The sequence below is a fragment of the Aythya fuligula genome, chromosome 3 (assembly GCF_009819795.1).
Source record: "Aythya fuligula isolate bAytFul2 chromosome 3, bAytFul2.pri, whole genome shotgun sequence".
NCBI lineage: Eukaryota > Metazoa > Chordata > Aves > Anseriformes > Anatidae > Aythya > Aythya fuligula.
In genome coordinates this window covers 36,495,922-36,522,736 of record NC_045561.1, presented here as the reverse complement: position 1 = coordinate 36,522,736, position 26,815 = coordinate 36,495,922, and the positions used below count along the sequence as shown (strand labels likewise).

The 26,815-nt window shown below is 48.3% G+C and overlaps 1 protein-coding gene across 1 annotated transcript in view; it reads left to right on the top strand.

Moving 5' to 3' along the window:
• TTC7A (tetratricopeptide repeat domain 7A) overlaps positions 1 to 16,124 on the top strand; it is a 158,289-nt gene extending 142,165 nt beyond the window's left edge. The window contains exon 19 of the mRNA XM_032185233.1: positions 14,110 to 16,124. Within this exon, the coding sequence (XP_032041124.1) occupies positions 14,110 to 14,331 (222 nt within the window). The 3' untranslated portion in view covers positions 14,332 to 16,124. The remainder of the gene's footprint in view (positions 1 to 14,109) is intronic.
• Positions 16,125 to 26,815: the final 10,691 nt, after the last annotated feature.

Sequence of the window (26,815 nt, the reverse complement as noted above, 5' to 3'; positions counted from 1 at the left end):
ATTCAGAAACAAAGCATCAGATAAACTGTACCGGGAGATTTTGATACTTTTTTCTTTTCCTCAGGGCTTTTCTGAAAATAAAACCTATTCTGCGTGGAGCTCGCTGTTGATAAGGCATCCATAGGTTTGTTTTGTCACCCTGCAAGCACCGACACCTCCACGCTGAGGCAATTTACATGGGTGCAGGTGTGGAAAGGCAGCTCGGCTCTGCTCAGAGCCGGGGCGGAGGGCGGGCAGCATCCGTGCAGCGACAGCTGGGCCTGGCCTCCAGCCAAGGCCGGCTCAACGCTATCGCAAGATTTCGGTGATATGGCGTGGATTTTAGGTCGCCTTTCCAGAGGGAGGGTGGCTGGAGTCTCAGTTTTGTGCTCCCCTTGCCCTGCTGCTGCCCGAGGAGTGGGTTTAAGAGCAGGCCGTGCGTTCGTTGTGTCACGCAGGACAACGCGGTGGGCGACAGCACCTCCTGCCACCCAGATTTCAGTTAGTATTTACGAGTATTCATGTAGCTGCGAATCTATTGTTTCCCTCATCTGAGGTCTCTTGCATCCTTCCTGCCTGAGTGAGGTTATAACACCCAGTAATTATAAATCTCATTGACTGCCGTGCATTCAGGGCCGTGTTCCCTGGGAGTGCTGCTGTGAGGCGCGTTACCCCGGCGCCTGCCCTGGGCCGCTCCAAACAGCGTTATCATGGCCCAGTAAATGCATTTTTCTCATTTCACAGTGGGACATCGCCGCAGTACAACAAGGCCGATACAGTCCAGTGTCCCTTTGAGGCAAGTGCTGGGTCGCTGCAGAGGTAGCAAGAGAGCCTAGGACAGCAGTCAGGAGCCAGAAGCTCTGCTGGCAGTCCACAAAAGTTCAGCAGCTTTCTCTGAATGTTTGGCTGCCTCAGTCTTTTCTGGCAAAACCATAAATACCTCAGACAAAATTACACAGTATCAATAAAACCCTTTCTTAAAGGTTTTTAAAGACAGCTGTTGTTGTGCCTTGCACTACGAACCGTAGCGTGCTTCAATAGCATCCTTTCCTCATCGATCTGAGCGTAGTTAAGGTCCATACAGGTACTTCCCTCAGTTTTGAGGGGTTTATTACCACTATCCATCATGAAGCCCTACAGTCAAGAAAATACACAAAGCCCTGCCAATCCCCCACCCTCTCAAAAGGATTGTAAAACCTGAGTAGTGTCATGCTCTCAAAAAAAAAAAAAAAAAAAGCAACCCAGTAACATAAAAAAGAGAGAGAAAAGAGAAAAGAAGGATCTTCCTACTTCCTAGAAGAGCAGCAAGCACAAAACACGGCTGTTGCCATCCATTTTCTCAATTACTGTCAATGCACACAGTGCTACACGGTAGCCTAGGCAGTTGCATCCTCTTTGTGCTCAAGTAGGAGAGGAAGATGAGGTGCAGAGCAGCGATTCCCAGCAGGTGAGCAAGCCAATTGAGCTTAATTAGAAACATCCTGCTGAAAATGTAAATGTTTCACAAGTACATCATCCCTATCAGGGGCTGCTGCTGGAGCATGTGTTTTGCTGGGGCTTTGACACAATTATGACTAGTGATGCCCCTCTCACTCCCTCCCTCGCTCTGGCTCCAGCACTCCCCAGGCATACGGGTGCTTGGCCTGGTGCTGTGCCACTGCATGGCAGCTCCTTGCCACCTTGCTGCCTCCCTGTGCATCTCAGACACATGCACAGGCTGGCTCATCGAAGGTAGATCAACTGCTGTCTAAATATCCCCTCCACTCCATACAGCTTGAAAAGACCTCACAGTGTTTGTGGCTGGGTGGTTCTTTTGCTTCGGTCTGTGAGCAGCATTGAAATGTCTCTTACGTGTACATCTCTGTGTGATTGCAGGAGCTACCCAGTTCGTTATATTTAGCCTTTTGAGTTTTTCCACTGTTCTGCTGAAATGATGAGGGATTGATTTTACCCTCTTTCCTGATGAACCAATATTTGTACTTGAGTGGTTCTCAAGAAAATTCATTCTTCCCCCCTCTAAATACAATGGCTATCATTAGAGTACTGCCAAATGATGCAACCATGGGGCAATGTAAAATAACTCGTCTGTAGTGCAGGCAGCTGTGGTTCAATCTAAAGAAAAGATACACTACAGAAACGTTCGGTCAATTCAAATCTGATTCAGGTTACTAATCACCTGTTAGTTCTTGAGAGGTTGCAGCCATTTTCTCCATTCTCTCCATTTACGTGATGGGCTGGTGAACCCATGCTTACAAAGGAGGTGCACAGACACTGTAGGAAATCCTGTTCAAGGTTTCTATAGGTAGTAGGCTGTCTAGAGTCAGCCCTTTAATAAAAATAGAATTAGCTATTCCTCGCCACACGTGGTTTAGTCAATACTGTTGTACTCCTTCAGCATCTTTCAGAGTTCATGCGTGGCCACGTACCTGCCAAGTGGCAGCTCCTGTGGTGCTCCTGTAGGAGTGAGGACTTCTCCAGGTGGTGAAGGTAGTTCTGCTGCTGGGCTACTTCTGCACAAGGCACATGCACAAGTAGCTGCGTAAGAACAACAGCATCTTTTCTCAGTATACCTCCAGTGCTTATAAAACTAAAATGCAATTATTAGAGTATAAAGCTAGATGCTTTCATCATGTTCCAACAAAAACTATTACACTTATATTTCAGTTAAATAGTGTGAGCTCAAGTTTCCGTCTATAAAAGAGCACTGTATCACTTCAGTCTTCTAAACAGTTACGGAAGTACAGTGAGATCTGGACAAAATATGCTTGTGGCTTGGATGAGTAACATTTTTTTCATGCTTGACTTCCAGAAAGATGACTGCTATAGAAGTGTCTGGTGTGGTTATTACATGACAATTAGCGGTTGTTTCTGTGCTGACAGATGCCCACATCAAAAAGCACTGATTGTCTCTTGTTAGCAATTCTAGAGATACTGTAATAAAGTAGCTTAGAGCATTTCCAAGAGACATTGTCCTTTGCACCAAAAGCACATCATCGTTGCCTAGGTTCACAATGGGAAAGGTCAGATTGTGAACGATTATAGCAGCTAATTTATGTGAAAGTTTAAGTCCTTTCTGCCAGTACAGAATTAAAAATTGCACTTTTTTATTTTTTTTGTGGATAGGTCTCTTAGCCAGGCTAGATGAACATGCCGTATTTCAGCATTTTGTTTACTACTGAACTGTTTCAACAGTGAAGTGATACACAGTATGGCTATGCACGTCAGTGGCATTGGTCTTCTGGGACTGGATGACACGCAAGAGAAGGGAAAGGAGAGGTTTGTAAAGGAGGGGAGAATGACAGAGCAAAACCCCCCAAGGCCACATTATGGTGAACCAAGTTCACAAATTCTCGTATTGCACAGCTGTAGCATGGAGCATGTCTCCGAGCTTCTTAAAACGTCGCAGACAAGATAGTGGTGTTATGCAGTTAATGCAGGGGGGAAATATCTGCTTTACGTTGGTATTGAAATGAGTGCAGTGCAAACTGTGACCTAAATGAATTTCTCTGCCTGTGATCCAGAAGCCTGTCCTCTAGCCTTCCCATCGTGCAGCCTGCTGGAGCTAGGAGTCCTTGCGTGAGGGCTTTTTGCCCCGAGGTAGGACAGCAGAATGGTGCTGCTGTGGCTGGCAGTGCGAGTCTGAAACATTTGCTAACAGGCAAAGGTCTGTGGAAGCAGACATGAGGCTGGCAGGTGGGACTTGATGGCAGAGATTCTGTGCAGCTGCCAAAAAATCACAACCCAGATGCTGGAGCTGAGCACACACTGCCTGATCCGAATGGTGTTCTGGGGAGAACAGGAAGCCTGCAAGCGTCTGTCAGGGAGATGAATTTGGTTCTGATGGCAGTGCTGTCTTACCTCGTCCTTCTCCTGTGGTCAGACCAGTCACAGTGTCTTCTGTGCACATGGAGTGGGCTGGACATGGAGATGTGCAGCATTTTTTCACTATTGTGCATCCAAAAAGTACCTTACCAAGTCAGGCTACTTTTTTTACCTCTCCAGAAACTTGTGTAAATCCCCTACTGCCTGCCTTTCCCTCTCTCTGCCTGAGCTCTTGTCTCTCAGCTCCCCATTCACCTCACACACTCATTTTGCAAGCTGCATTTTTACTCGTGCTCCTCAGAGACCATACTCATCCCGAGACGTTGATCTGCCTTACTTTTTTCTCCATCCTTGCTCTGTTGGAGGGCAGTTCCCTCTCTAAAAAATGCTTGAGAGCGCGTGCTTGCAGTGAAACAAAAGCAAAGCAGCAGCAGACCAGCTGTCCTTTACCCTTCCACAACCACCCTGATGAAGAGCAGACGAGGAGCAGCAGTGTATCCAAGCAGCGAGGGCATCCACTGACCAGCCAGTGGCTAATGTCCTCCCATACTCAGCCTGAAGGAGCTGGGCAAGGCCAGCAGCCTGCAAACCGGGCTAAGCACTTCACCCTTTCTGCCCAAAGGAGGAATTTCCTAAAAATACATGTCCTGACATACCGCCGAGCCACATGGCACAGTGAGTGCAATCCTATTTTCAGCCTGCTCTGCGGGGTGACATAGCTCGTTACACCTCCTCCCAGAAATGGCACGTCGGCCGTGCAACACTTGCTGGAGGACCCTCAGCGCGGGGTCTCCCGTGGGCCGCTGCTCCCCGCTGGAATTCCCCACCGGGCGCTGGCACGCTCGTGGCACGCAGATCCATGGTCCCGGGAAGCATCCCCAGGCGTGCTGAGAGTGCTGGGACAGCTGCCTCCTGCCCATCCTCATCCTACCCAGCAGCAGGGGCGCTCTGCGAGTCCCAGAGAGGTGAGCTGAGAGTCCCTGGGCTGGGAGGAGGGAGCAGGAGCAGGCCAGAAGCGCTTCTGATCTGGCCCCGAGAGGAGCTCTGCCCGTGGGTACGATGCCCGCCCGGCACGCACTTCTCGTAGCTCCACCAAGCAGGGCAAGGGTAAAGCAACAGCTCCTGGCTGTCGGAGATGGTCGGTAGCCTCCTTCCAAGCCACGGCTGATTAGCAGATTCTGTTTTCCCAACTCTGAGGCTTCTTGCAGAATCCCAGGAATGTTCCTGTGCTCCAGATAGACCAAAATAACTGCTCTAAGCTCTCCTTGGGGAAAAGCAATCCTTAGAGCGGCGTCTTAACTCAAATTTTTGTGTTGAAGCAGCTGAGCTTGAGGGAGAGAGCTTGTCTCTGCCTCTGGTCTCCCTGGCTTGCACAGGAGAAATGAGCATTTTGGATGCTCACATTAAAAAGTTTGTGTGTCAAATCACTCAGTGGCCAAGGAATTGGAAACGCTTTGTCCTCCTCCTTTCTGTTTGCCGCAGAAGAAACCTTCCTCCCCCACTGCTGCCCTCCCTGCAAATCCACTCGTTTGCTGGCAGCTTCGGTAGCTGAGCCATCGGAGCAAATCCTGGCTGTGCAGCAAGTCCCCAGCAGCGCTGGACAGAATTGTTTTGCAGGTTTGTTGCCTGCTCTCTTCCTCTGCAGTTGCCAGGCTTCCTTCCTCCATCCATCCAGAGGAGATAGTGGAGCCATCACAAACAATAGTGGAGCCATCACAAACAAAGTGATAAGAGACTCTCTGAAGCCCAAGCCATCACTTAGACGCTTTGAGTAGCCGTTTCCTCTCCTGGGGGAACTGCGCATTTCCCTCGTGCTTGGAAGGAGCAAAACTGATCCGCAGTGTGAGCAGAGAGATGTCAGGGAAGGTCCATTAGCAGGAGAGCTGGTGTTCTGCTTCCCAGAAGTGGATTATCCTGGTTTCCAGGGAATCTGTATCTGTATCCGTGCCAATCACTTGTGCTCCTTTGTTGTGGTAAGTTATTCTCCACGTCCCTAAGGTGCTCATTACCACATTATTCAGGCTCTGTTTGCGTAACTTTGGAAACCAAAATAAATTCCTGAAAGACAAAACTTGCCAGTTCTTTTCTGATCCCTTCTCTAAAATCTGCGCAATCCTTTACAAAAGAAGAACCTGAATATTTCTTAAACCCCTTGAGTTCCCGGAGTGCTTCGTTCACCTCTGGAGAACAAGCCTTGTATCCAGGCCTACAGACACTGTCCTTGGGCTGATCTCTTCCTGCAGCCAACTCTGCAGCAGATGCCTCTCCACTGAGCTCCAACCTGATCTTCCAGAAGATTATTAGCTTTAGTTGTGGTTTGCCATCCACAGCCCTCTAGATCCCATGCAGCTCTGCTAATCAGTATTGTCCTCACGTGGTGCTTTGCTCTGAGATCAAATTAAAGCCTAGAAATTGTAGTAGTCAAGTCTGCTTGTCTACAGATGAACTCATAAATGATATTTTGGAAGGTGCTCAGGGAATCGTCAGAAGGGAGAAGGGATGGAATTATACTGCAACCTTCAGATACTTCTTCACAGACAAGGAAACCAGTTATAATTAGTTTAAATTCGGAGCGTTTTCGCTGCCTGTTATCACACTGAAGACAGAGCAGTGAGAGAGACTGTAGTACTGCAGTTCGTAAAGTAGCCTGTGGCACAGTAACAGAATGCGTTGCCTCCTGGTACCTAAGGCACAGCTGCACAAAGCTGGGGCAGGAACTGGCAAGAATTCCAGGTTTTGAGCAAACTGTCCCAATACACTGAGCTGACCACAGGCGAGAAGGAAGCAGAAGTCCCTTCGTGCCAGACAAATGGGAAACACGAAAACATCACAGCTCTCCTGAGACATCTTATGTTGAGGCGGTACGTGGACGTGCAGCTGGTGGGGTGGAGGCACAGCAGAGGGAGGCACAGGGTGGCACACAGCAGCACGTTCCTCAGAGCTCCCCCTCTGTTCCCCAGCAGCTCGGTGGCTTAGCACGGGGATGAGACAGCCAAGTGCCTGCTCTGGTGGTAAGCTCAAGAGAACCCTTCTGGGGACTGAGCTGCACAGAGACCCTCAGCAGAGCTGAACCTTCTGTGTAGGGGAACCTGCTCGTGACTCATACGTTTGGACAAGATTTGTTCTGTCCAGAGAGGCACAGATAACTTGCATATGAAATGTGCACGCCAGTCCCTGCTTTCATGCAAGCCAGTGCATTAAAGACTGGGGCAAGATCCAGCATTGGCACCGGAGGAAACCTAAGCAGCCAGAAACCCCCTGTTCATCAGCCACAGCACGCTGCAGGCACTCACATCAATCAGGTGTACAGGTCTGAAGGCTGGACATTCCCCAGCTGTATGCAGCAACGTCTTGCTACGTGTGACAGAATACAGGCACTTGCTTGCTGTAAAATAGAGGCAGAGAGTTGCTCCCCTCCCCCCCCCGGGGCAAGGGATGCTTAAATGCTGCCCTAATTTCTTGAAAATATTCACTAGAAGTAAGCGTGCACACCCTGAGCACAGGGGAGGTGAGTTCTCCCTGCGCCGTAGCCTGAGAACGTCAAGCCTGGGACTTCTGCCTCCATAAGCTCGACCTTGGATCCCATCCCTGCTGTGGCTCATCTCTGAACAGCAGCAGATTATTCAGCATGAGATGCATTAGCAGCCAACAAAGCACAGAGCAACCGATTTCTGGACAGGTGCTCTAGCCTGGTACGTGACGGTGGGCATGGTGCTCGTCAGTGTGCTGGTCATGCACTGCACTTTCCTCTCAGTGCCGAGGCTGACCAGGCTCTGTTTGCATGTTGTGAAGTACTCGCACACCTTAAATTATACATTCTGTGTTATAAATTACTATCAGTTATTGGATTTGGACCTTCTGTACGTGTTTGTGCGGACAGCACGGTGAGGTTGAGTCCTGGAGTCCTGCTAGAAACTGCTGTGCGCTCTGCTGCAGCATTACTATGACAACTGCTAAGATCAGGGCTTGGAGAAATCTCACCTTCCCCAGGAAAAGAGTGTGTGAAACAAACACGGCACTTTGTTCATCTCAAGCATGTGGCTGAGGCATCCTTGCTTGCTAGGTTTCGCTGCTTGCTGCCTCATCTCCACGTAGGTCTCTGCAAAGGAGGAATTATCTGGAGAATATTCAGATGCGGCGAGCGATTTTGCTTTGAATGAAGCTTAAGTGACGCCAGTCCAACAAGGCAGAAAAACATTGCTCTCTTCATTCTCCCTAGGCTTCTGTGAGCCTCCCTGTGAAGAGATCAGAGCCTCCTGGTTTGAAACGCTGCCTTAGGGTTTGCTTTTTATGTCAATAAATGTTTTATCACCATTAAGCTCTGAACGCGGCACAAAAATCCCTGCTAACATTTGATGAACCAAAATAGGTAGAGCAGGCATGGGGGTGGGGGCTTGCCTTTCTTTTGCTTCTCCTTCCCTTCCAGGGGACATTTGCCTGCCAAAGGGTAGTGCTACCTCTGTGGGGCTGGTGAGGTGTGCCCAGGTCCATGGTGGGCTACAGACCTTGCTGTCCTGACGCTCAGCTGGGCTGTCTGTCCCGCTGCCTCCTGCAGTCTCATCTTTTCTCTTAGCCCATGCCCCTTCAGAGCGCACAAAAAGGCTGAAGGGAAGCTCAGGCAGCAGAGCTGCTCAGCTGCCTTTGGTGCCTCAGGTAGCAGAGCTGAAACCTCAGGGTCCAACCTGCTGAGGTTCGCCCACAGGCACGAATTAAGACGGAAACTCTGGTGTCTGCTTTTTCCAGCACAGGGCAGTCCCCCTCTCCGGTGCCATTCCTTCTTTTCCCTTTCCACATGCTGCATTTTGCTGTGACCCTGCCTGCCTGCCTTCCCCACCTCCCTCCATCCCATCTTTGCTGTGTCAAACGCGGCGCTTCAGCATCACTGACTGACAGGGGATGCTGCAGCTTCAGCGCAGGAGTTGGAGAGAGGGAAGGCAGCGAAGGAAAAGCTGCACTCGACTAAAGAGGCAGCAGAAGTGCTGCAAGAAAGGATTTTTCCTCCAAAACTGCATCCCTGTCACCCTTCATTATGGCAGCAAATTAAGACATGGTCTCTAATTCAGTGCATTCGGTGAGCGACCCTGACTGCTCCCCCAGCTCTGGGTATTCCTGCAGTGAATTTTCAGAGAATAAAGCTCAGATTTATAGCGCAGATTTGCCACAGCCTGCACTGAATCAGCAGAATGGATGATTAGCTACCCTGCACACTGACAGCTTCTGCATGACTAAGTGACAGCACAACAGAAATTCACCCCACTGCTCACGGCTAAGAAAAACTCCTGCTTCCTCAGAAATGCAAGGGTCGTGGATGCAGGGGGGAGAATCACAGAGGCATCAGATAGTTACAGGTCTGACTTTATTCTGGGGGACCTAAGATTTTCAGGCTTCATCTTTCATGCCATTTTCTGAAAGGGCTTTGATATATCATGGTTTATGCAACAGATTTTGCTTGCAACTTACTCCGATTGCTAAATAATTACAGAAGTGTATGTAGCAGTGCAGATTTTCCCTGTACATGAGATCGTTCTCACCAAGTGCCAAATGTGTCTTGAAACGCTTTTTGCAGGCTTCTGCTGAATAGGCACACTCGTGAATGCGCACTTTGCTCCAGTATGCCAGTGTGCTGCCAGCTGCTAATTACCCTCCTCGTAACTGCTGGTGACATGGCCATATAGCAGGCTGGAGTAGAGAAGCAGGATACCCCATTTACCTGGAAATCAATTAGCTAGTGCAGTAGCAGTACCCAGCAACAGGTCTAATTAGGTCAACCCCTAATTTATTCAGGTAGCTTCTTTTTAACAATAATGGGCCAAAATTCCCTGCTCAGTTGGGAAAAGTGGCAAAAACCACCCCACTTTGGAGTCAGAGTCTCATGAAAAAGAAAAAAAAAAAAAGAAAAAGAAAAATGTGTGCAAAGTAATTATGAAAACCTCTATGTAAAAAATAGAGGCTACTCTACCTGTACAGATCTCCCAGAAGATGACCGTGCCAAGAAAACAAAAAGCAGCCTTCTTGGAATGAAATAAAATATTTTTCTGAACATCTTTTGCCAGAAAGGAAAGAACAAATAAATCTGTGCCACCTTAGTGGAAGGAGGCAGGGATGCCAAGACTCAAGAGAACTCCCTGCTGCTCATCAGGTGTTCAAGCTAAACATTTGCAAAGGAAGTTTTGACTTTCTTTACTAAAAATAAATTCCTCCTTGTGCTTGAGGTTTATTTTGTAGACTTCCATAATGTCTTTTCTGAACTATTTTATGGGAGTTTTATGAGCTAACAGCTTTTAAGGAGGTTTCTTCAAACTCTGGAGAAATAAAGGCACAGCTCAGGAATTCCAAGACCTCCTGAATTAGGACTTCAAGGGGGAGGTTTTGCTCGCTTCCTTTATTAATAGAAATTGAAAACAACTCTTTTTTTTTTTGCTCATTTAAAGTGAAACATGGGTCTCCTGTTCTAAAACAAGAACAGCCTCACTCAATTGCTGAGTATCACATCACTGTGTGAATTGCAATCCAAGCTCGGTACAGATACATTAATGCACTTAGCACATGAAATGCTACGTCTGGTTAGCAGGGGACTGGTGCAAGCCCTACTGACATGCTGCCTAACGGGAGCTCCAAAGCAAAATGATTCCCACACACCTTTGGGGTTGGGTGTTTTGTTTGTTTCTTTGTGTTTTTTGTTTTTTTTTTTACTATTTATATTATGCTTGAGTCAAAAAGAAGCCACTCCTTATTGCCCTGACATGGGTACCACCAAAACTGATGGAGAAGAACCTGCTTAGAGGCCACCCCCATCTTTGGGAGGAAAATAACTGGGCAAAAATAGAAGTGCCAGTGCTAGCCAGGAGGTGGCAGAGGAGCCAGGCCACCTTGTGCACTGGTTTCTGTGCTAATTTGGCAAAAACGCAAATACAAACCAAAGCAAAACAACAAAGCCCAGCCCCACCCTCCCTTTGCAAGAATAAGAGGATGAAACCCTTAATCATTTTCCTGCTTGTATTTATACTAATTGCTCGTCTTCCTGAGATCTGACTTTATGAAATTATGCATGCACACCAAGCAGATGAGTTTCCATAGAAACTCAGGAACTGAACTTTCATTAGAAAAATCTTTTAAAAAAATATCTTCCAGATAAAAATGCAAATTGCCTGTCAGTGGGTGGCTTTCTGAATTTATATATAATTTTTTTCTTTTGCACTGTAGGCAGATTCCAGCTGGACCTACATAGCAACAACATGCAGGCATTGTTTATAGCAAGCCAGACTCCATGGGGAAATGAGAAATTCAGTAGCAAAGAGAAGCTCTCAAGTGCAAATACCTCAGGGAAACAAAAAACTGAAGTGCTCAGTGCTGCGTGTTAGTGAGGCTTGGGGATTGTGCAGCCTCCAGCTCTCAGAAAATGCTGGTGGCTCGCAAGGAGCAGCAGGGAGGGAAGGGGAGAGAGGAAACCCAAATGAAGAAACTCTCCTGCAACCAGAATTAATGATGTTCAGCCTGCCCTTTAAACACCTAGCAGCATATTTCTGCCGGTTCAGCTTGGCCTTACTGGAAGGACTGACACCATCTGCTGTTGGCTTACTGTGGGCGAAGGAGTGGATCGAAGTCCTGGGGTTTGGGAACATTTGTGGGCTGGGCTGGGTGGCCACAGCCTGGCTTCTTGGGCTGAGGCCTGATGCCCGGCTTCTGTTGCCCACCCCAAATGGAAATGGAGGCAAGAAGGCAGCCGTGGGGCTGTCTGTGGTGGGAACAAGATGGGAGGAGGACTGAGGGCACACCTGGCAAGGGCATGGACCTGGGCAGCCTTTGGCACAACCAGTAGTGTGTCAGCGAGGGGGTGGATATTGAGCTCCTTTACCCGGGGAGCCACAGAGGGAAGGAGCCACACCAGCCCCTGCTCCTTGACCACAGCCGAGGGTGCTGGGGCACACCAGGGCTCTGTGCCGCACAAGTGCCTCCAGGGTTTTACGAGGAGGTGGATTTCACTTCAACATTGTTGAAAGGCACGAGATGTCAGCCGGGAAGGGAATTCCCCTCCGGCTTGGAGAGGGATGACAGGCAGCAGCTGCACGGGCTCGCTGGCCGGTGCGCCTCGCTTGGGGCCAGCGGCCCTCCGGGAGCACGGGGTGGCTGTGGCAGGGCAAGGGTGGCGCTGGGTCCCCGGCCAGCAGGGAGCAGAAGTGGCTCCGCTGGGTCAGCACAACAGGAAGAGTTTTTAGGAAGAGTGGTTTTGTGGTCGAGGACAAACACGAGCCGAGATCGCTGTCATCTATTCTTGGCTCTGCAGCAGACTTGCTATGGCCACGCTACTTGCCCTTTCTGTACCTCATTATCCTTGTCAAGCGGGTGACTCAAATTATAATTGCACAAATTCCTTCCAGTCTGTCAGTACGTGCTGGCGGCCGTTTCCAGGCAGCTACCTCCAGGGAACCGGGCTGTCCCACCAGACCACCTCTGTTCCACCTGTGTCTGTTCGCAAGGGGATTCGGCCCTGGGGCCCTGCCATTTTCCAGCAGAGAGAGGAACCTAAAGGAAAAACATCCCCACTGAACCTCTGAATGATGAGATTTGATACTCAGTTGACCATTCAGGTCAAAGTTACGTGCAAGAGGCAGCGAAAGTTTACACGGTACTGCCTATATTTGACTAAATGTGTGCTTCTTAATTCCTCTCTCTGGCGAAGTAGTGGTTTTCTGTCAGTATTTGTAATATCACTGTCTCGCATGCGTTACTCATGCTGATGTACCCTGCATCTCTTGGTATTTTTGGAAGAGCAAACAAAACAAGACGAACGATCTTCATCAATTCCAAAAGTATCAACGTTTTTTCATTAGAAATTTAATTTGGGTTCTAGTTGCAAGAGTTTTTGGGTTTCTTACATCTTTTGATATCAGCTGAAGGCAACTAGACCCACTGAAGGCAGAAGTAATGCTTCCCTTCATCTATACAACTGCTTCCACGTACTGTCTCCTATCAGGAAACGCATGAAGCCAGGCAGTCCTCTCCCTTTACAACATTTCCACATGTCCACCAAATCAAATTGTGGTATTTTCTTAGTAAAATATTTCCAATCCATGGCATTTCATTACTGGGCTGCTATTACACATGACGCTGTAAAACTGAATTCCATCACTGGGGCTGTTCTGATGTGGAAACCTTTGAATCGCTGAACTCCTTGGCTGAGGAATCGATGGCAGGAGCTCATCTATATACCGCAGTCCCTCACCCAACATGGGGAAGGACTGTTGTTTTTTCTGCAGAAGACAGGGACAACTTAGATGTGAGCTCTTGCTTTGTATGAACTTGACCCTAAGAGCATAACCCTTACAAATTTTGAGGCATCTGCTGCTTGCACCGTGGTGGTTGCTTTGGCAAGGTAGCACGGGCCATCCCTCACGCTGTAGGACGAGGCCTTTAAGCTCGTCCTCACAGAGAGGCCACCTCATAGTGGTGGTGGCATCTCTGCGGTTTGGTGCAGCAGCATACGAGCATACTGAGCGCTTGGCAGGCAACGTGGAGGTGTTGGCAGCGTCTCCCACAGGCCACATCTGGATGGAGCTGGTGAGGCCTTCATCCTGGTGTGAGCACTGTGAGGAGGAAGCAAGAAAATGCCACTAATACGCTGTGGTATCCAAAGCCAGCGTGACCACCTGGGCTCAGCGAGGTTGGGGGCTGTATAATTAAAAGGGAGCCCGGCTCATTAGATGCTTTGTGGGTTCAGAGGCATCTACGCCAGCCCTATAGGAAAACATGTTCTTCCTAGCGCTTCTTTCATCCTCCCCCTCCTGTTCCTTCCAGATGGTTACACCCACTTGTGTCTTTTCTTACCCTAAGGACAGCTTTTTAACAAGGTTCCTCTATCCTTCTCCCCCACACTGCCTTAGGCTGTACAGCAGACAGAGGGGCCCCAATGCTGTTATGACCAGCGTGGCCCTGGAAAGGGGCCTCATCCCTCTAGTCCGTTTGTCAAGAGGAAAGGCATTTCTTTCTATATGGTGAGGATGTTGGAGCTGAGGGACTTCGCCTCAGCCTCAGCTGGGTTTTGCAGACATGCAGGTGTTAATTCAGCTACTCGGTCTGCTTAATCTTCACAGCTGTTGTTTTAAATTACAGAATCAAAAGGATCGCAACCAGAAAAAGCAGAGATTAAAGGCTGATCACTCCTCTTCTCCAGAAGCAGGGAGGAGGGATCCCCTGCATAAGGCTACTGCGCCTGCACGCTCAGGTCTGCCCAGCCTGCTGGGAGCTTGGGCTCGCCTTTTTCTGCCGCCTGGTGCCCCCGCTAACTGCTCCTCCCTTGTTTGTTGGCAGGGCCTGGTGCTCAACAGGCTTGGGCGGAGGGAGCTGGCCCAGAAGGTCCTCAGAGACGCCATCCAGATCCAGAACACCAGCCACCAGGCCTGGAACAGCCTCGGGGAGGTCCTGCAAGCTCAGGGGAAAAATGAAGCAGCCATCGAATGCTTCCTCACCGCTCTGGACCTCGAATCCAGCAGTCCTGTCATCCCCTTCACTGTCATACCCAGGGAGCTCTGAGGCTTCTTCATTCCATGGACAGCCACCAACAGACAGACAAAAAGACATACAGCGAAGAAACTGGATTTAACACAAAAGTGCCATTGTAACCTGGAATTGGGCAAAATAATTCCAGGATGGGGCTCAGGTCTACATGCTTAGCTGAGACGAGTCTAACTGTAGAGGAATTAGCAACAGGCAGAGAAAGAGAATGCCTTTTTTCTTCACAGATGCCTGGTTAACCCCCTGTTCAAGTTAATAGAAAGACTTATTTCAAAGTGTTGGTTCAAGGTGACTGTCTGTAGAACAGATTGTGCTGGAGTACAATCTATTTCAAATCTAGTTCAAAGCACTTGCACCTTTCAGCTTTTATTAAGGATGAAAACCCCAAATCCAAAGATAAAACCCCCAAACCCTGAGTTAAAGCCCAGACCAGCTCTAAACAGGAGTAAATGCCCCAGCTAATGTACCAAGTTGTATTTAAGCACCTAGCTGCCTCCACACAGATCTGACAGGATAGGAATGACAATTATACTGTATAGATATGCAGTATATGCCATTTACAAAATAATTTCAGCTATTCTAATAATCCTTTTTCTTAGCCTTGCTCTTATATACTGCATATACACACTATATTTAGTGTGGCATTTGCCTAGACCAGTTTAAATTAAAAATACTTTTTATTTTTAAGCTGCTATTGTAGTGTGATTCACAAAAGCAGAAAGACCAAAGACCCAATCAGTTCACACTTGGCCTAGCATTAAAAGCATCTATGTATCTCCAGTTACATATTACTGAAAGGCCTTTCTTGAAGTAGCTAATTATGAACTCTGAGCTTCATTCTCGTTAATCACCCATTCCCTCACTTCCAGTGAGGAACAAAGCGATTACCAGCAGATAGTGACTGAGCTCTGTGCTTGACTGCTGTGCTGTTCCCGGCACCAAACCTGTTCGTGCCTGTCCTGTCGTGGCCTAAAAGACAGCAGCATTCTGCTAAGGGGAGGCGCGCTGAAGGCAGCACACATGTATAAGAATCGCTTTTCTTTGAAAACCAAATCCTGGGATTTTCTGCAGACATCTCACGTCAGAGGTAGGGGCTGTGCCTGCAGCGAAGCAGGCGCATGTTGTGCATCACATCAGATACGAGCGTGATCCCCGCAGCCGTCCAAAGAGCTCCTAATCCCCTGCCCTCCCGCTGGCTGGCCGGGGCGGGGAGGCAGCTGCCGGACCCCATGCTAAGCCAATCCTCACCCGGCTCTGCGTGACCTGCCTGCAGCCCCTGCAGCCAGCTGGAGCTGTAACCAGCTGCCAGCCCCGGCCATGGCGCTCCCAAGGCAAAGGGGATGCAAAAATGAGCCGTGGGCACTTTCCTACACATAAAGTTGGGGCCACGTGCCTGTTCCTGACCAAAGAAGGCTTGTGCCTGCTCCACAAGCGGGTTTGCACTGAAACACACAGTGTACAATGGCTGTGCCCAGTATTGCAGTCTGCAGCTAGCTCCTTCCAGAAATCCTAACATCCTCAGGCAGTAAATAAGTCGGGGTTATTCCTGCAAGACCCTGAGGCACTGGAGCAGTCTTGAAGTCAGCATTGTTTACACTTGGTTGGAGACCTGCAGGCTAGCAGAGACCTCCTGGGCCATGCCTGTGCTTTTGCTCCTGCCTTGGCCTCCTCTGGAGGCACCCATGCCCAGGCAGCAGGCTACACCAAGCTCTCCAAGCAGCCTGTTGCACGCCCAAGCCGATTTTTGGGGTGACACCAGACTGGTGCAAGAGCCCAGCATATTCCTCTGCTCACCCAGGTGCTGGGAGGGAAAGCAGCGCAGAAAGCGCTCAGCCCATCAGGTCTCCAGCTTCTCCGTGGCACACAGGCCCCAGCCGAGGCTCCTCAGGCCAGAGGCAGGTTTCCACCAAGACAGTGTTACCCAGCCACAGCACTTGTTTGCGGTAGCACCAGCAGCAGAGGAAAGAGTAGTACCAGAATGAAATGACTTTCGCGGAGACAGAAAGTCTCAGCAGAGAGCCGCATTGCTCTGTGGGGTGCTCTGAGGTCGGCTCTGTGCTGCCGGTGGGAAATGGGGATGGGGAGGAGGGAAATTAGTGTTGACATGGTCTGTAAATTGTTAGCCAGGTGTTTTAAAGCCAGTTCCACTGTTAGAAGCAATCTGACAACAGGCAGACACATAGAGATTGGGATTACCTTCCACCAGTTCCCAGGATGGGAGCGAGCCTTCTGTCTAAGACACAGAAGAGTCCCTGTGGTCTGACATCTCCGCCTTCCTCTGCAGCATCTGTCTGCAGGGCACTGCCATGGTAACCCCCGTGAACCAGACAGCTCTTCGAGTCCAAGCTGTGCCTCGGTTCCTGTGACTGTTCTGGCAATCTCTGTGCTAAGAGGTCAGTAACAGCAGACAAGCAGCTGCTCGCAGACCTCGTTACTTCTGTGTGCGTAGCTCCTGAGCTGCCACCAGCACATCGAGGGAGGGAGCTTCATCTCGGTGGCACCGGGACCTCCACAGCACCCTCCACTGCACCCAGGAGAGGTGCAGAGGTGCGCGGGTGCTTTGTGTGCATCAGCCAGCCAGGTGCTGGCCCTGCAGCTGCTTTGTGCCCCTGGGGGTGGCACTGGCACTGGAATCGCAGCCCTGAGGTGCTCTGCTGCCAGAAGATGCAGCTTCTGTCAGCATCAAGAGGGGTTACACAGGTGAGGCATCTCCACACCACAGCCCCGACATCAGCTGCAGACACAGCTCTGCCTCAGCGATGGATTTGGACTCGGCCCCAGGATTTGCTGGGCACAAAGCACGTTCACTGGAACAGTGCATTTCTGTAAGGTTGCCGGTACATTTCTGTGTTTTCTTCCTAATACTTTGAGGTTTAGAGACTGAGGTTATACTGCCCTAAAATGCTCTGCACAGGGCAGGAAAGAGGTGGTGTTTACAGACTTGCAAGTATTTCGGGGGTAGATCCTCCATCCGCACTTGTTCTTAAGCATGGATTTTTTACTTTCAGGTACAGATAAACAAAAACAAAGACTACAAACATGCCTATGCATTCTAGTATTTATTTAGATACCAACACTGATAAATCTAATAGACCCACTCCTCTGAGCTGATTAAGTAATACTCCTTTGCATAGCAGGAAGCCCGGCATGCTTAATGCTTAGGGTTTTAGACTAAGCACATGAGATTTATATCCCATCCCTCGTATGAATATTACAGATGATTATAAGTAATGGAAGTTTGGGGAATAATAAGGGAAGTACTGATTCTGGAGTCTTAGTGCCGACTTGAGTCCAACAGTTTTCTCATCAATTTAGAAAGAAAAGGGGAAAAAATAGCATCATTGTCTGAAGGATCGAGGTGCGGCCCGGTTCCCTTCATTCCACCACAGGGTTATTTTCCTTTGAGTCAGCAGGGAAAAGATAAAAAACAGCAAAAGGAAACTACCTAGCTCTTATTTTTCTGCTGCACAGTGAAAGAGCAATATTTGCCATTGCCTTTAACCAGCCAGGTTTGCACGTGGTACCAACAGTCAGTCGGCCTGCCGGTGAACAGAGAAGCCCAGCAGCCAAGGGGTGACCCCACTCCCTGCCTTAGCCCGTGTAAACTGGCGTCCCCTCCGCGGATGCTGGTATTTATGAGCGTGCTGGTATTTATGAGCATTTCCTCCAGCTCAGGCTGTGCCCACCGGAGTCCTCGCTCCGTCCAGAGGACAGGCGGGGCGCTGTGCCCAGAGCAGAGCTGCCGTGTTCCTGCGCTGCACCAGCACCCCAGCCTGTTTCTATTGGTAACAGTTCATGCTACTGATTATCACAATGTTTCAGAAGTGCTAATTATCTTTTCTTGGTAATGACTAATAAATCCAAATGGAGAACAGTCCTGGAGGGTGTTTGCTTTAAAATTCACTGGCTGAGAACCAAGGTAGGCACAGCACTGGCTGCTGCGGTGTGAACTGCAGTTATCCCCCCGAAGCCCCATTTTTTACCAGTCTCAGTGAAGCCAGAGTTTGGCTCCTTTATATTTCACTTTAATGACAACGGAGCGGGAAACAGCCGTCAGTGAAAACAGATCAGTGCCGTGATCTTTTTTCAGCCAAACCCACTGAGATTCGAGAGTTGCAATTCGGCCCAGGAAAGCAAGGCTCCCCAGAGCAGTCTCGGCGCAGCGGTAATTGCCTGGGACTGCTCTGTGTTACAGGCACGTTCGGCAGTCATTCAAGGAGTGTGTGTGGCTGGGACTCCTCTCCCCCCCACAGGCCCTGTGTGTGGCAGAGGAGAGCTGCTCCGTGCCCAGAGGGACAGCTGCAGTGCCAGCTGGGTGCCCTGGGCGTTGCTCCCACCCTTCCCAGCTCTTCCCCCGGCCTGGCCGCTGGGTCTTAAGAGACCCAGCTCGTTCTCCCCGCAGAAACAAGTGCCAGTCTGTAGCTAACACCACCGAAAGGGACCACGGCACCACACCGCTGCAGAGCAGAGCGTGCTGGTGCAAGGAGGAGCCTCTCCGCCACGCTGCACGGAGAGGCACCTCCAGCTTCGGCACCGGGGCGCGTTTCACACTCAGCAGTGCCGCCCAGACACTGTTAATGCGGTTGTTGCGGTCGTTTTTCCATGTAATTTCTTCTCATTGGGAGATGTTTTCAGCAGATGAATAAAATTGACCCTGTGGAAGAAAAAAAAAAATGCTCCTCATGCATAGTTATTTCCTGCCATTTTCAGTGCTTTTAATATATTCATGCCACAGATACTTGAGGCATTATGAAACAACTAACTAACGGGAACCTAGTGTGCCTAGCAAGTTACCAGTTGCAAAGGGCATTTGGGCCTACACCCTGTAGTTCATGGGAAAAACGGGAGTGAGCATGCAAGCAGCGTGCCCTCAGAGAGGAAGAGAGCCAGGAAAAAGGAGCAGCGTAGCTTCAGATGTTTGGGTTCATGCAGATTTAAGCGAGCATCGTGCTTTTCTTGTGCTTCTTCCAGTAAAAATAAACAAAGGTAGTGTGAGAAACTAACATCAAGGTCATATGCAAATACTAAGTCATCTTGTTTAGGGACTCACCTTATTTTGGCCACGATGCCATTAATCACGTCTTTTTTTGTTGTTTTTTTTTTTTTTTTGTTTTCAGTTTAATCCCGTGGCCATTTGGAAATAGCTATCTCCATTCAAGAGCTTCCAGAGCATTCTTTGCATTTACATGTTAATCTTCTGGGCGAGCTTCAAAAGGGCCTTAAAAAAGCCAGACCCTTAGTGTCATGCTCAGATTAAGGGAAGGGTTTTTGAAGAGCAGTTCTTCCTAACTGGCTGCTCGGGTTATGCCTGCATTCAGCACAGCTCGAGCAGGACAGGGTTCCTCTAAGCTACGTCCTTCAATGGTTACAGCAAAGCCTTAAAAGCTGGAAATGGAAGCAAAAAAACACCAGCTCTGGCTTTTTCCCCTCTTTCGCATATGGAGAAAGGAAGCAAACCTATGGCTGGGGTGTCCGTGGGGGCAGGGGGACGAACCCAAACTGGACCTGAAGAATTGGGTTGTTCAGTTCCCACTTAGGGGCAACTCGAAAAGAAAATAAGCTTGGCCACTCCTCTTCAATTTCAACTTCACTAGAGTGCATGGCAAGTTAGCCTTGCTGCATCACAAAGGTGCTTGATATTCCCTTTGTTTAAATGGGAAGAAATAAGCATTTTCCCCCTCAGATTTGCTCCAGGTGGTTTGGGCACTCCCTTGTGCGTGGACTCCTTCCCATGTTGGAGAAGGCAGTTGCACTTTGGTAGCAATTTAACATGGTACTCTTGAAAGAGTATATTTTAAGAATATCTTTTAATAACCTAATCACACCTCTGCTTCTGTCTTTCTGCTGCTGAATGGGGAAGAACTCACTCCGATATCTGTGCCAAATTCCTGCCTGGTGTGAAGCCTGGATGTTTAGCAGTCCCGTGAGCGGTGAGGGAAGAAATGGGAAGCGTCCCCGCAGCCCAGATGCTGTCTTGCACTCCTGTCTCTGGCTGTCAGGTTTTCGTGGAGCCAGGAAAGCAGCAATGTTGACTCTGTCTTCAGCCACATCCCTCAGGAGGTGTCACAAAAAAATGCACATAACCCACTGATCTGTAAAGACTGGTGTTAGAGAAAGTAGCAGTAGGTATCACCGGTTTATGCAGTTGCCATCTGCAGCCACGAAAGCATTTCACTTAGCTCTGGCTGTCAAACCAATTTCCTCTGCAGTCATTGTCTCCAAAACGAAGAGCTGCATCTCCCAGCCAAAAGTGGCCCCACAGGTCCACCGGCTGAAGGGCAAGATCCAAAGGCTTTCTCAGTGCTCCAAGGTAAGAAAGTGTTGAATCACGGAGGGAAAACCCCTGCAGGTCATTCCCCTGAGTCTGCCGAGCTGCCAGCCTCAGCTAGGAACCCATTCAAAGCTGATGCAGCTGCTGGGCAGACAGGCCTGACCATGCAGATGGGACAGACGTTGGTTTTATAGAGAGTAACGTGTCCTGAAGCAGCAGAAGAGGAATCACTATGTTGTAAAGTAAAGGACATTTTCCTTACAAAAAAGCTCTTGCAGAGGCAAAGCCCAACTTTACCAGCACTTCTGACAGAAACATGTGAAAACAGACCGCGGAGCAGCCCCTTGACAGCCTCCTGGCTGCACAGGTGGCTCTGAACCTTAATTCTTCCCCCACCCCACCCTACACCGCGGCCGGGGAGCAAAATGCATTGTGACAGCCCCGGGACCACGCTGCCGCAGCACGCCCGCAGCGATGCCAGGCCCGCGTCCCGCCCTCATTGACTTTCAAAGGGCAGCGGAGTCCTTGAAGCAAAAGATCCATTACATTATGTATGGCAAGTCAGACATCTTTTTTATAATGCAGCTGCTCACAATATCATAATTAGGTCTGGAAACTGGCATGTTCATAAATTAATCAGTAACAAGCAGTCCTGTATTTCGCTGCCCTGTGAGAGAGGCCAGTGTACGCCGTCTGAATGCGCAGTGCCGGGAGCTGCTTCAGAAGGACGGGAGTTCAAGGCCGTGGTGATTTTCTGGGCAGCACAGGTTAGGGGTGTTTTTGTGGCCGGTGTAAGTGGCATTGTCCGGCAGGCACAGTTAGCAAATGGACCGCTGCCTCAGGGGATGTGCAGTCTCAGATCCCCTCCTCCTGGGCTGGCAGCAAGCAGAAATTGGAGTCAGTATCTCAGGTTTCCGAAACGGGAAGCTGCCAAATCCAGAAAGTAAGCAATTCATTTCCCCGTTACAATAGTGCCGCTCTTATTCCTCCTTGGAGGATACGAAGGGTTTTCCAGAGGGCAGCAGGGAGGTGCCGCATCCCCCTTTGCAGCGGATACAAACGAGGTCTGCTGCGAGCCCGGCCAAGCCAGGGCTGCTTCTCTCTGCAAAACTGGTCAAATTGCTGATTTTGGGGTTTGGCAGGGGAGCTGAGGGAGGGCTCAGCCCACAGGTTGCATTAGTGAGGTATTTAAGGCTCCTTGCTCTGTGAATCACCAGGGCAGCACACGTCAGGCACGGGGAGTGCTGCAGCCAGGAGTCACGGGCACCTCGGCACAAGCAGTCCCGGCCTGGACCCTGCCGTGTCGAGGGGCTCACTTACCACGACTGAATCTTTTATTTGACAATTTCTTCTCTTTTTGAACTTCCCATCATCCCCTCTTGGGAACTCGCATAGCACTTTTTGTTCAGACAGCTAAGCGAGTAGTAATAAGCTGAAAGACAATAATTTGTTTCGAGCTTCATTCCAAAGGAAAACTTTGGAGATTTTCAACTAAATAGAGCTTAAAAAAAATTCCAATTAAAAAAATATTGTTCTGACAGGAGTCCTCAAGCAGTATCTTCAATAACTCGGATTTATATGACCAGAAGTTTTGAGAGAATTGCCAGAAGGGAGAGCATTTTGAAAGAGAAATTCAAGATGTTTAGTCCTAAAACAATCTACACAGAACATTTAAATTTTCCATTTTGTCTTCCGGCCAAGAACAATTCACCAAAGTTATCTCAAGTTTTTATGCACCTCCAGTTTTCTGGAACTTTGCTTTTCAGCAAATACCAGACTTGAAAAAGGTCCAAAATGTTCTCCAGTCTCACTTCTTGTTCTCCTTTGTGACCAGTGCTGGAGCTCCCAGTGCGAAAGCATCCTGGAGTGCTTCTGCATGGCATTACCAAGCACCACATCAGCCAGCACAGGTTGTTTTATGGAGGGTAATGAGATGCTGAGTAAACATCAGCACATACTGCTTCATACGTGCCCATGCACACAAGGTGGGGTTGTTCCCGCCACGTAAATACAGACCAATATCAAGTGCTTTTGGAAATCTCATCCATGTACTCATCTGCAATTCAGGCGATGGTGATTTAAGCCTGGCTGGCTCAAACACGTGCCTGGACACAAAGAGCCACTGCTGTGCAGCCCAGCCCTCGCCTCACTGCTTTCTCAGTGACTACCATTTCTCAAAAGCAGCCTATTTAAGACTTTTTCCACTTTTTGTGATCCCTAGGAATCTTCCAGTAGATGTCTAGATCTGTAAATGTACGTATGCAGATTTCCGTGTAGGATACGACCTTCCTGGAAAGGACATGCTTAGGGTGCCTTGCTGGTTGGCCACAGACACCCCCGGGATCTGTAGCTCTCAGCCTGAAGACCAGTGACTTACAAGTTTTCTCCTAGATCTTATTAGAGCTTCTTAATTAAAAGTCCTCTTCAGGGACCTGAATTGACTTGGAAACCATGGTGATCACTTAGGTCAATCATGCAGAGAGATGATTGCATTTGGGAGGGTGAGGTGGGAGATGGGAAAGTGTGCATGTGGAAGAGCGTTATGAAAAATAAAAACAGAAAACCCAAGCATCTGTAAAAACGAGGAGCATACGTGGTTTACAAAAGAGGATTCATCTTATAGGACTTACCATTCAATATGGAAATTGGGAATAAAAGCTCTTTTACACAGCTGAAAAATGTCTTCAACTTACACCTCTCTGAACATTTGAGCAACTGATATGACAGTGGCTCCACTTTCTCAAATCCGCATATGAATATTTTCACTCGTGTTGATAACTATGCAAGGAAAACTAAAATGCTAACTAAGCAGCCGTGCGTCCAATCATCCCACGTGAAAGAAAAGCACTGTTGCCAACCTACAACGCAAACAGAAATATTCATTAACATACAGTGGGTTCTGCAACTTCACTGTGCAAAAACTGAAACACAAAGAGTTGCTCAGTAGCTGGCAAGCGCATTTGCCCAAATCTCGAATTCTGCTGTTATAGTTGAGGAGTATAGTTACAATAATGCTGGTAAGATACACAGTTATGTTTTAGCTTCAACTTACAAAGCAGTGTGCTCTAACTCTGGGACAGTGGCCTCTGTTTTAAAAATCAGAGCTGATCTGGTTTCACCAGAAGAGCAATTCGAAAATTTGTGTTTTGTTGTTTTTTTCTTTCTTATAGGAAGGATGACATGCTGCTAATCTACTTCAGTATCATCTTCTTCTCCCATTCCTCTTATAGAAAAAAATAAATAAATAAATCTAAGTAGGTACAATGTATGTTCTTGTAAGCCTCCACCAGGAATAAATAACCTTGCTTCATTTGTCTCTGCAAATTACAGCTTTTGGATCAGGAGCCTTTACAGACTCTACAGCTCAGTTGCTCAGCCCATATGTGAAGCAGTTTATATTGCTCTTGAGAAATCTCATGATCCCGATACGCAGAGTTAACCTGTTATAACCTCCAGCAATAAATAAGAGCACTCACATAATTCATAGGAGGCTGAAGTCTGTTGATCCACAGCTTCGCTAAATTAGCAGTTTCTTAGAAGCTGCTTTCTTGCAGCAAGTGAAAAGCAGTGCACAGAGATTTGGGGGATTCAGACTGTCCTTTCTTCATCACCTTGATTCCTCCCCTGCCCCCTCCCAGACCTTCTGCTTACTTCACTGCCAGTGTCCATGATGCCCCCTGTACCCAGTGCTCCTTTCCCCTGCCAGCAAGTACACCACACCGAATTCACAACATCTAGATGTAAAGGACGGAGGATAAAGCAGCAGGTGATGCTGATGTGCAGACGCAGCGAATACTGAGTTTTCCCTACTTACTCCCCAGTTGCAAAGCTCAGCGATGCTGACAGCTAGAGCAGGATTCAGGACCGACACGAGCCAGGTGCCAGCCTTTTCAGGCAGCTCAGGGCACTGGTTCCATGAGGAGGCTGGAGTTTCAGCCAGGTTAATATTGCGTGTTGGTTCATTTCAGGATGACACAGCTTGTACGATTGGTTTAATTATTCCGGGTAGCCTTCTGCTGAAGTTTTCCCCTCGAGGCCAAAGTTTCGTGCCATTTGTACCAATATCACCTGGAATGTATCAGTGGGAATCAATAACCTTCGCTCTCTACTAACATGCTCTGCAGGGTTATAATTACAGCTATCTAAGATAGAAGGGTGATACAGCATCCAACCTGGAAACAACAACGTTGCTTTGCCAACAAAAGTAGAATCAACTCTGTGCCACAGAAGCAACATCAGACCCCACAAATCCCACATACAACGGCTTCAGGAAACAGTAATTGCAACAGCTTCAGGGAACAACAATCTGGTCTAGTCCCTGTCAGGATCACCATCTACTTTCGTTTCCATCAGCATGGCCCTGAAATAAGTCTGCAAACTTAACACCTATTATTTAGCCTGTTTTTTTTGTTTTGTTTTGTTTTGTTTTGTTTTCCCCATTGCTTTTGTTTCGCGGTGCCCATGCAAGACAGCCAGCAGCATGCTGCCAAGTGGGTTACCCACCCCAACAGACACCTGCAGCTTCTGGGGCCAATAAAACCCAATTTCTTCAACAAAACCCAGTTTCTTCTCCCACCAAACAGGAGGGCCATAGATTGCCTTGCCTCTGAACGAGTCAGAAGTCAGGTCACCAACACCTCTTTAAATCGCCAGCTGCACAGCCATTCTCACAAAAATCCCACACAAAGCTTCAGAGATGCTTTGCCACCAAAAATACCTACCCGCTGAGGTCTCCCCACACACAGAGCTTCCTGCAGCAGTGCGTTTCCATGTGGGTTCCTCGGCCCTCAGTGTGCTATTCCTGATGCATCCTGTTTTTGACTACTTGCAAAATCACTCCAGTTGCCATATTCCTGCTAGCAGCCTTCCTGACAGAGCCACGTGCACATTGAGCATTGTTTTTCTAACCAAAGCAGTTATTCTGCTATTTTCCCCCATCTCTTTTTGCTGCTAGAGAAATATTTTCCACAGCAAAACATTAGCCACTGAGCCCTGCAGGCAAATCCTGATGAGGATTATGCAGTGAAGCTTTCCACTTGTGATCAACATTTACCCATGGAAACCAAAGCCCTTTATTTCATTTTTATCTTTTCCTCCTCAAAACGAATTTAGCCCTGCATCGTTTGGTTCTGGTTTCAGAAGTCTTTGCACACAGGAGATAGGGGAAAGCAAACAAGAACTCACGTCCTGCTTTCTATATAATTAGCGTGTTCAGAGGAAACCTCCATGTTGTAACATTAATTTTCAAATCTGGAGCATGTTTTTAGATAACAGAGCGACATTACCTCAAAGCAAAGCAACAGCATTAATACACATGGTACCAGGAAATCTACAAAGGTTAAGTGATTTTCTGCCAAGTAATTCATTCTGCTAATGAGTTTGCTGCAGACAATGCTCTCTGTGTGCAGTTATTGCATATGTATCTTTAATTTGTGTGTTTGTATAATTCATGGTGGTGCAAAATACATTTCTATGTAAAGTGTCCTAATAGATGAAGTGAGGCTATAATATCCTTCCAGAGCTTGTTCATTACAAGCTGCACTGCCACGGAGTCCAGAGGGAGAGGAAGCCATTAAACATTAAGCAAAACAATTGCTGTCATCCTCCAGAGGGACCAGCTTTGTAAATGCTTATGTGAACACTGTACAAAAGATTGGAGTATTAAGGTAAAATTAGCATGATAAAGGGAGGCAAGCACCCCTTCCTCGGTTTCGTGAGATCTGGCTGGATAGCGATCGATACCTGGATTTTTGTCCTAAAAGAACAGAGCTCATCCTCTCCCAGCTGCAGGCTGAGCACCCCTGAGAACCAGTTGTCACTGGCAAGCAGAAAAGACAAAACAAAAAAAAGGTTTCCACTGTTTTCTATCCGCAAAGCTGAAACACTCCCTTGTGTGTGTTTTCAATTTAACTAAAATAGATCACTGTGTGTAAACAGCCACTCTATCTGCATCATTCATATTTGATGCACTAGTCAGTACAAGAGATACTTTTATCCATCCCGTAAGTGATGAGAAACCAGACACTTCAGCGTCCTGTGCTCCTCTCGGTTGACATGAGAGGCAGCAGCTGTTATTCTAGGCTCCCTAACACGCAGCGTTTGATACAGGGACAGGAAAATTGGGGATGTATTGAGTGCTGTTGGGTACACCAAAAGTAACTGCCATGATCAAAGCCTTCCTGGCGAACACACAGGAAAGCTCTTGCAGCACAAGCATTTATGTTCTTGGGC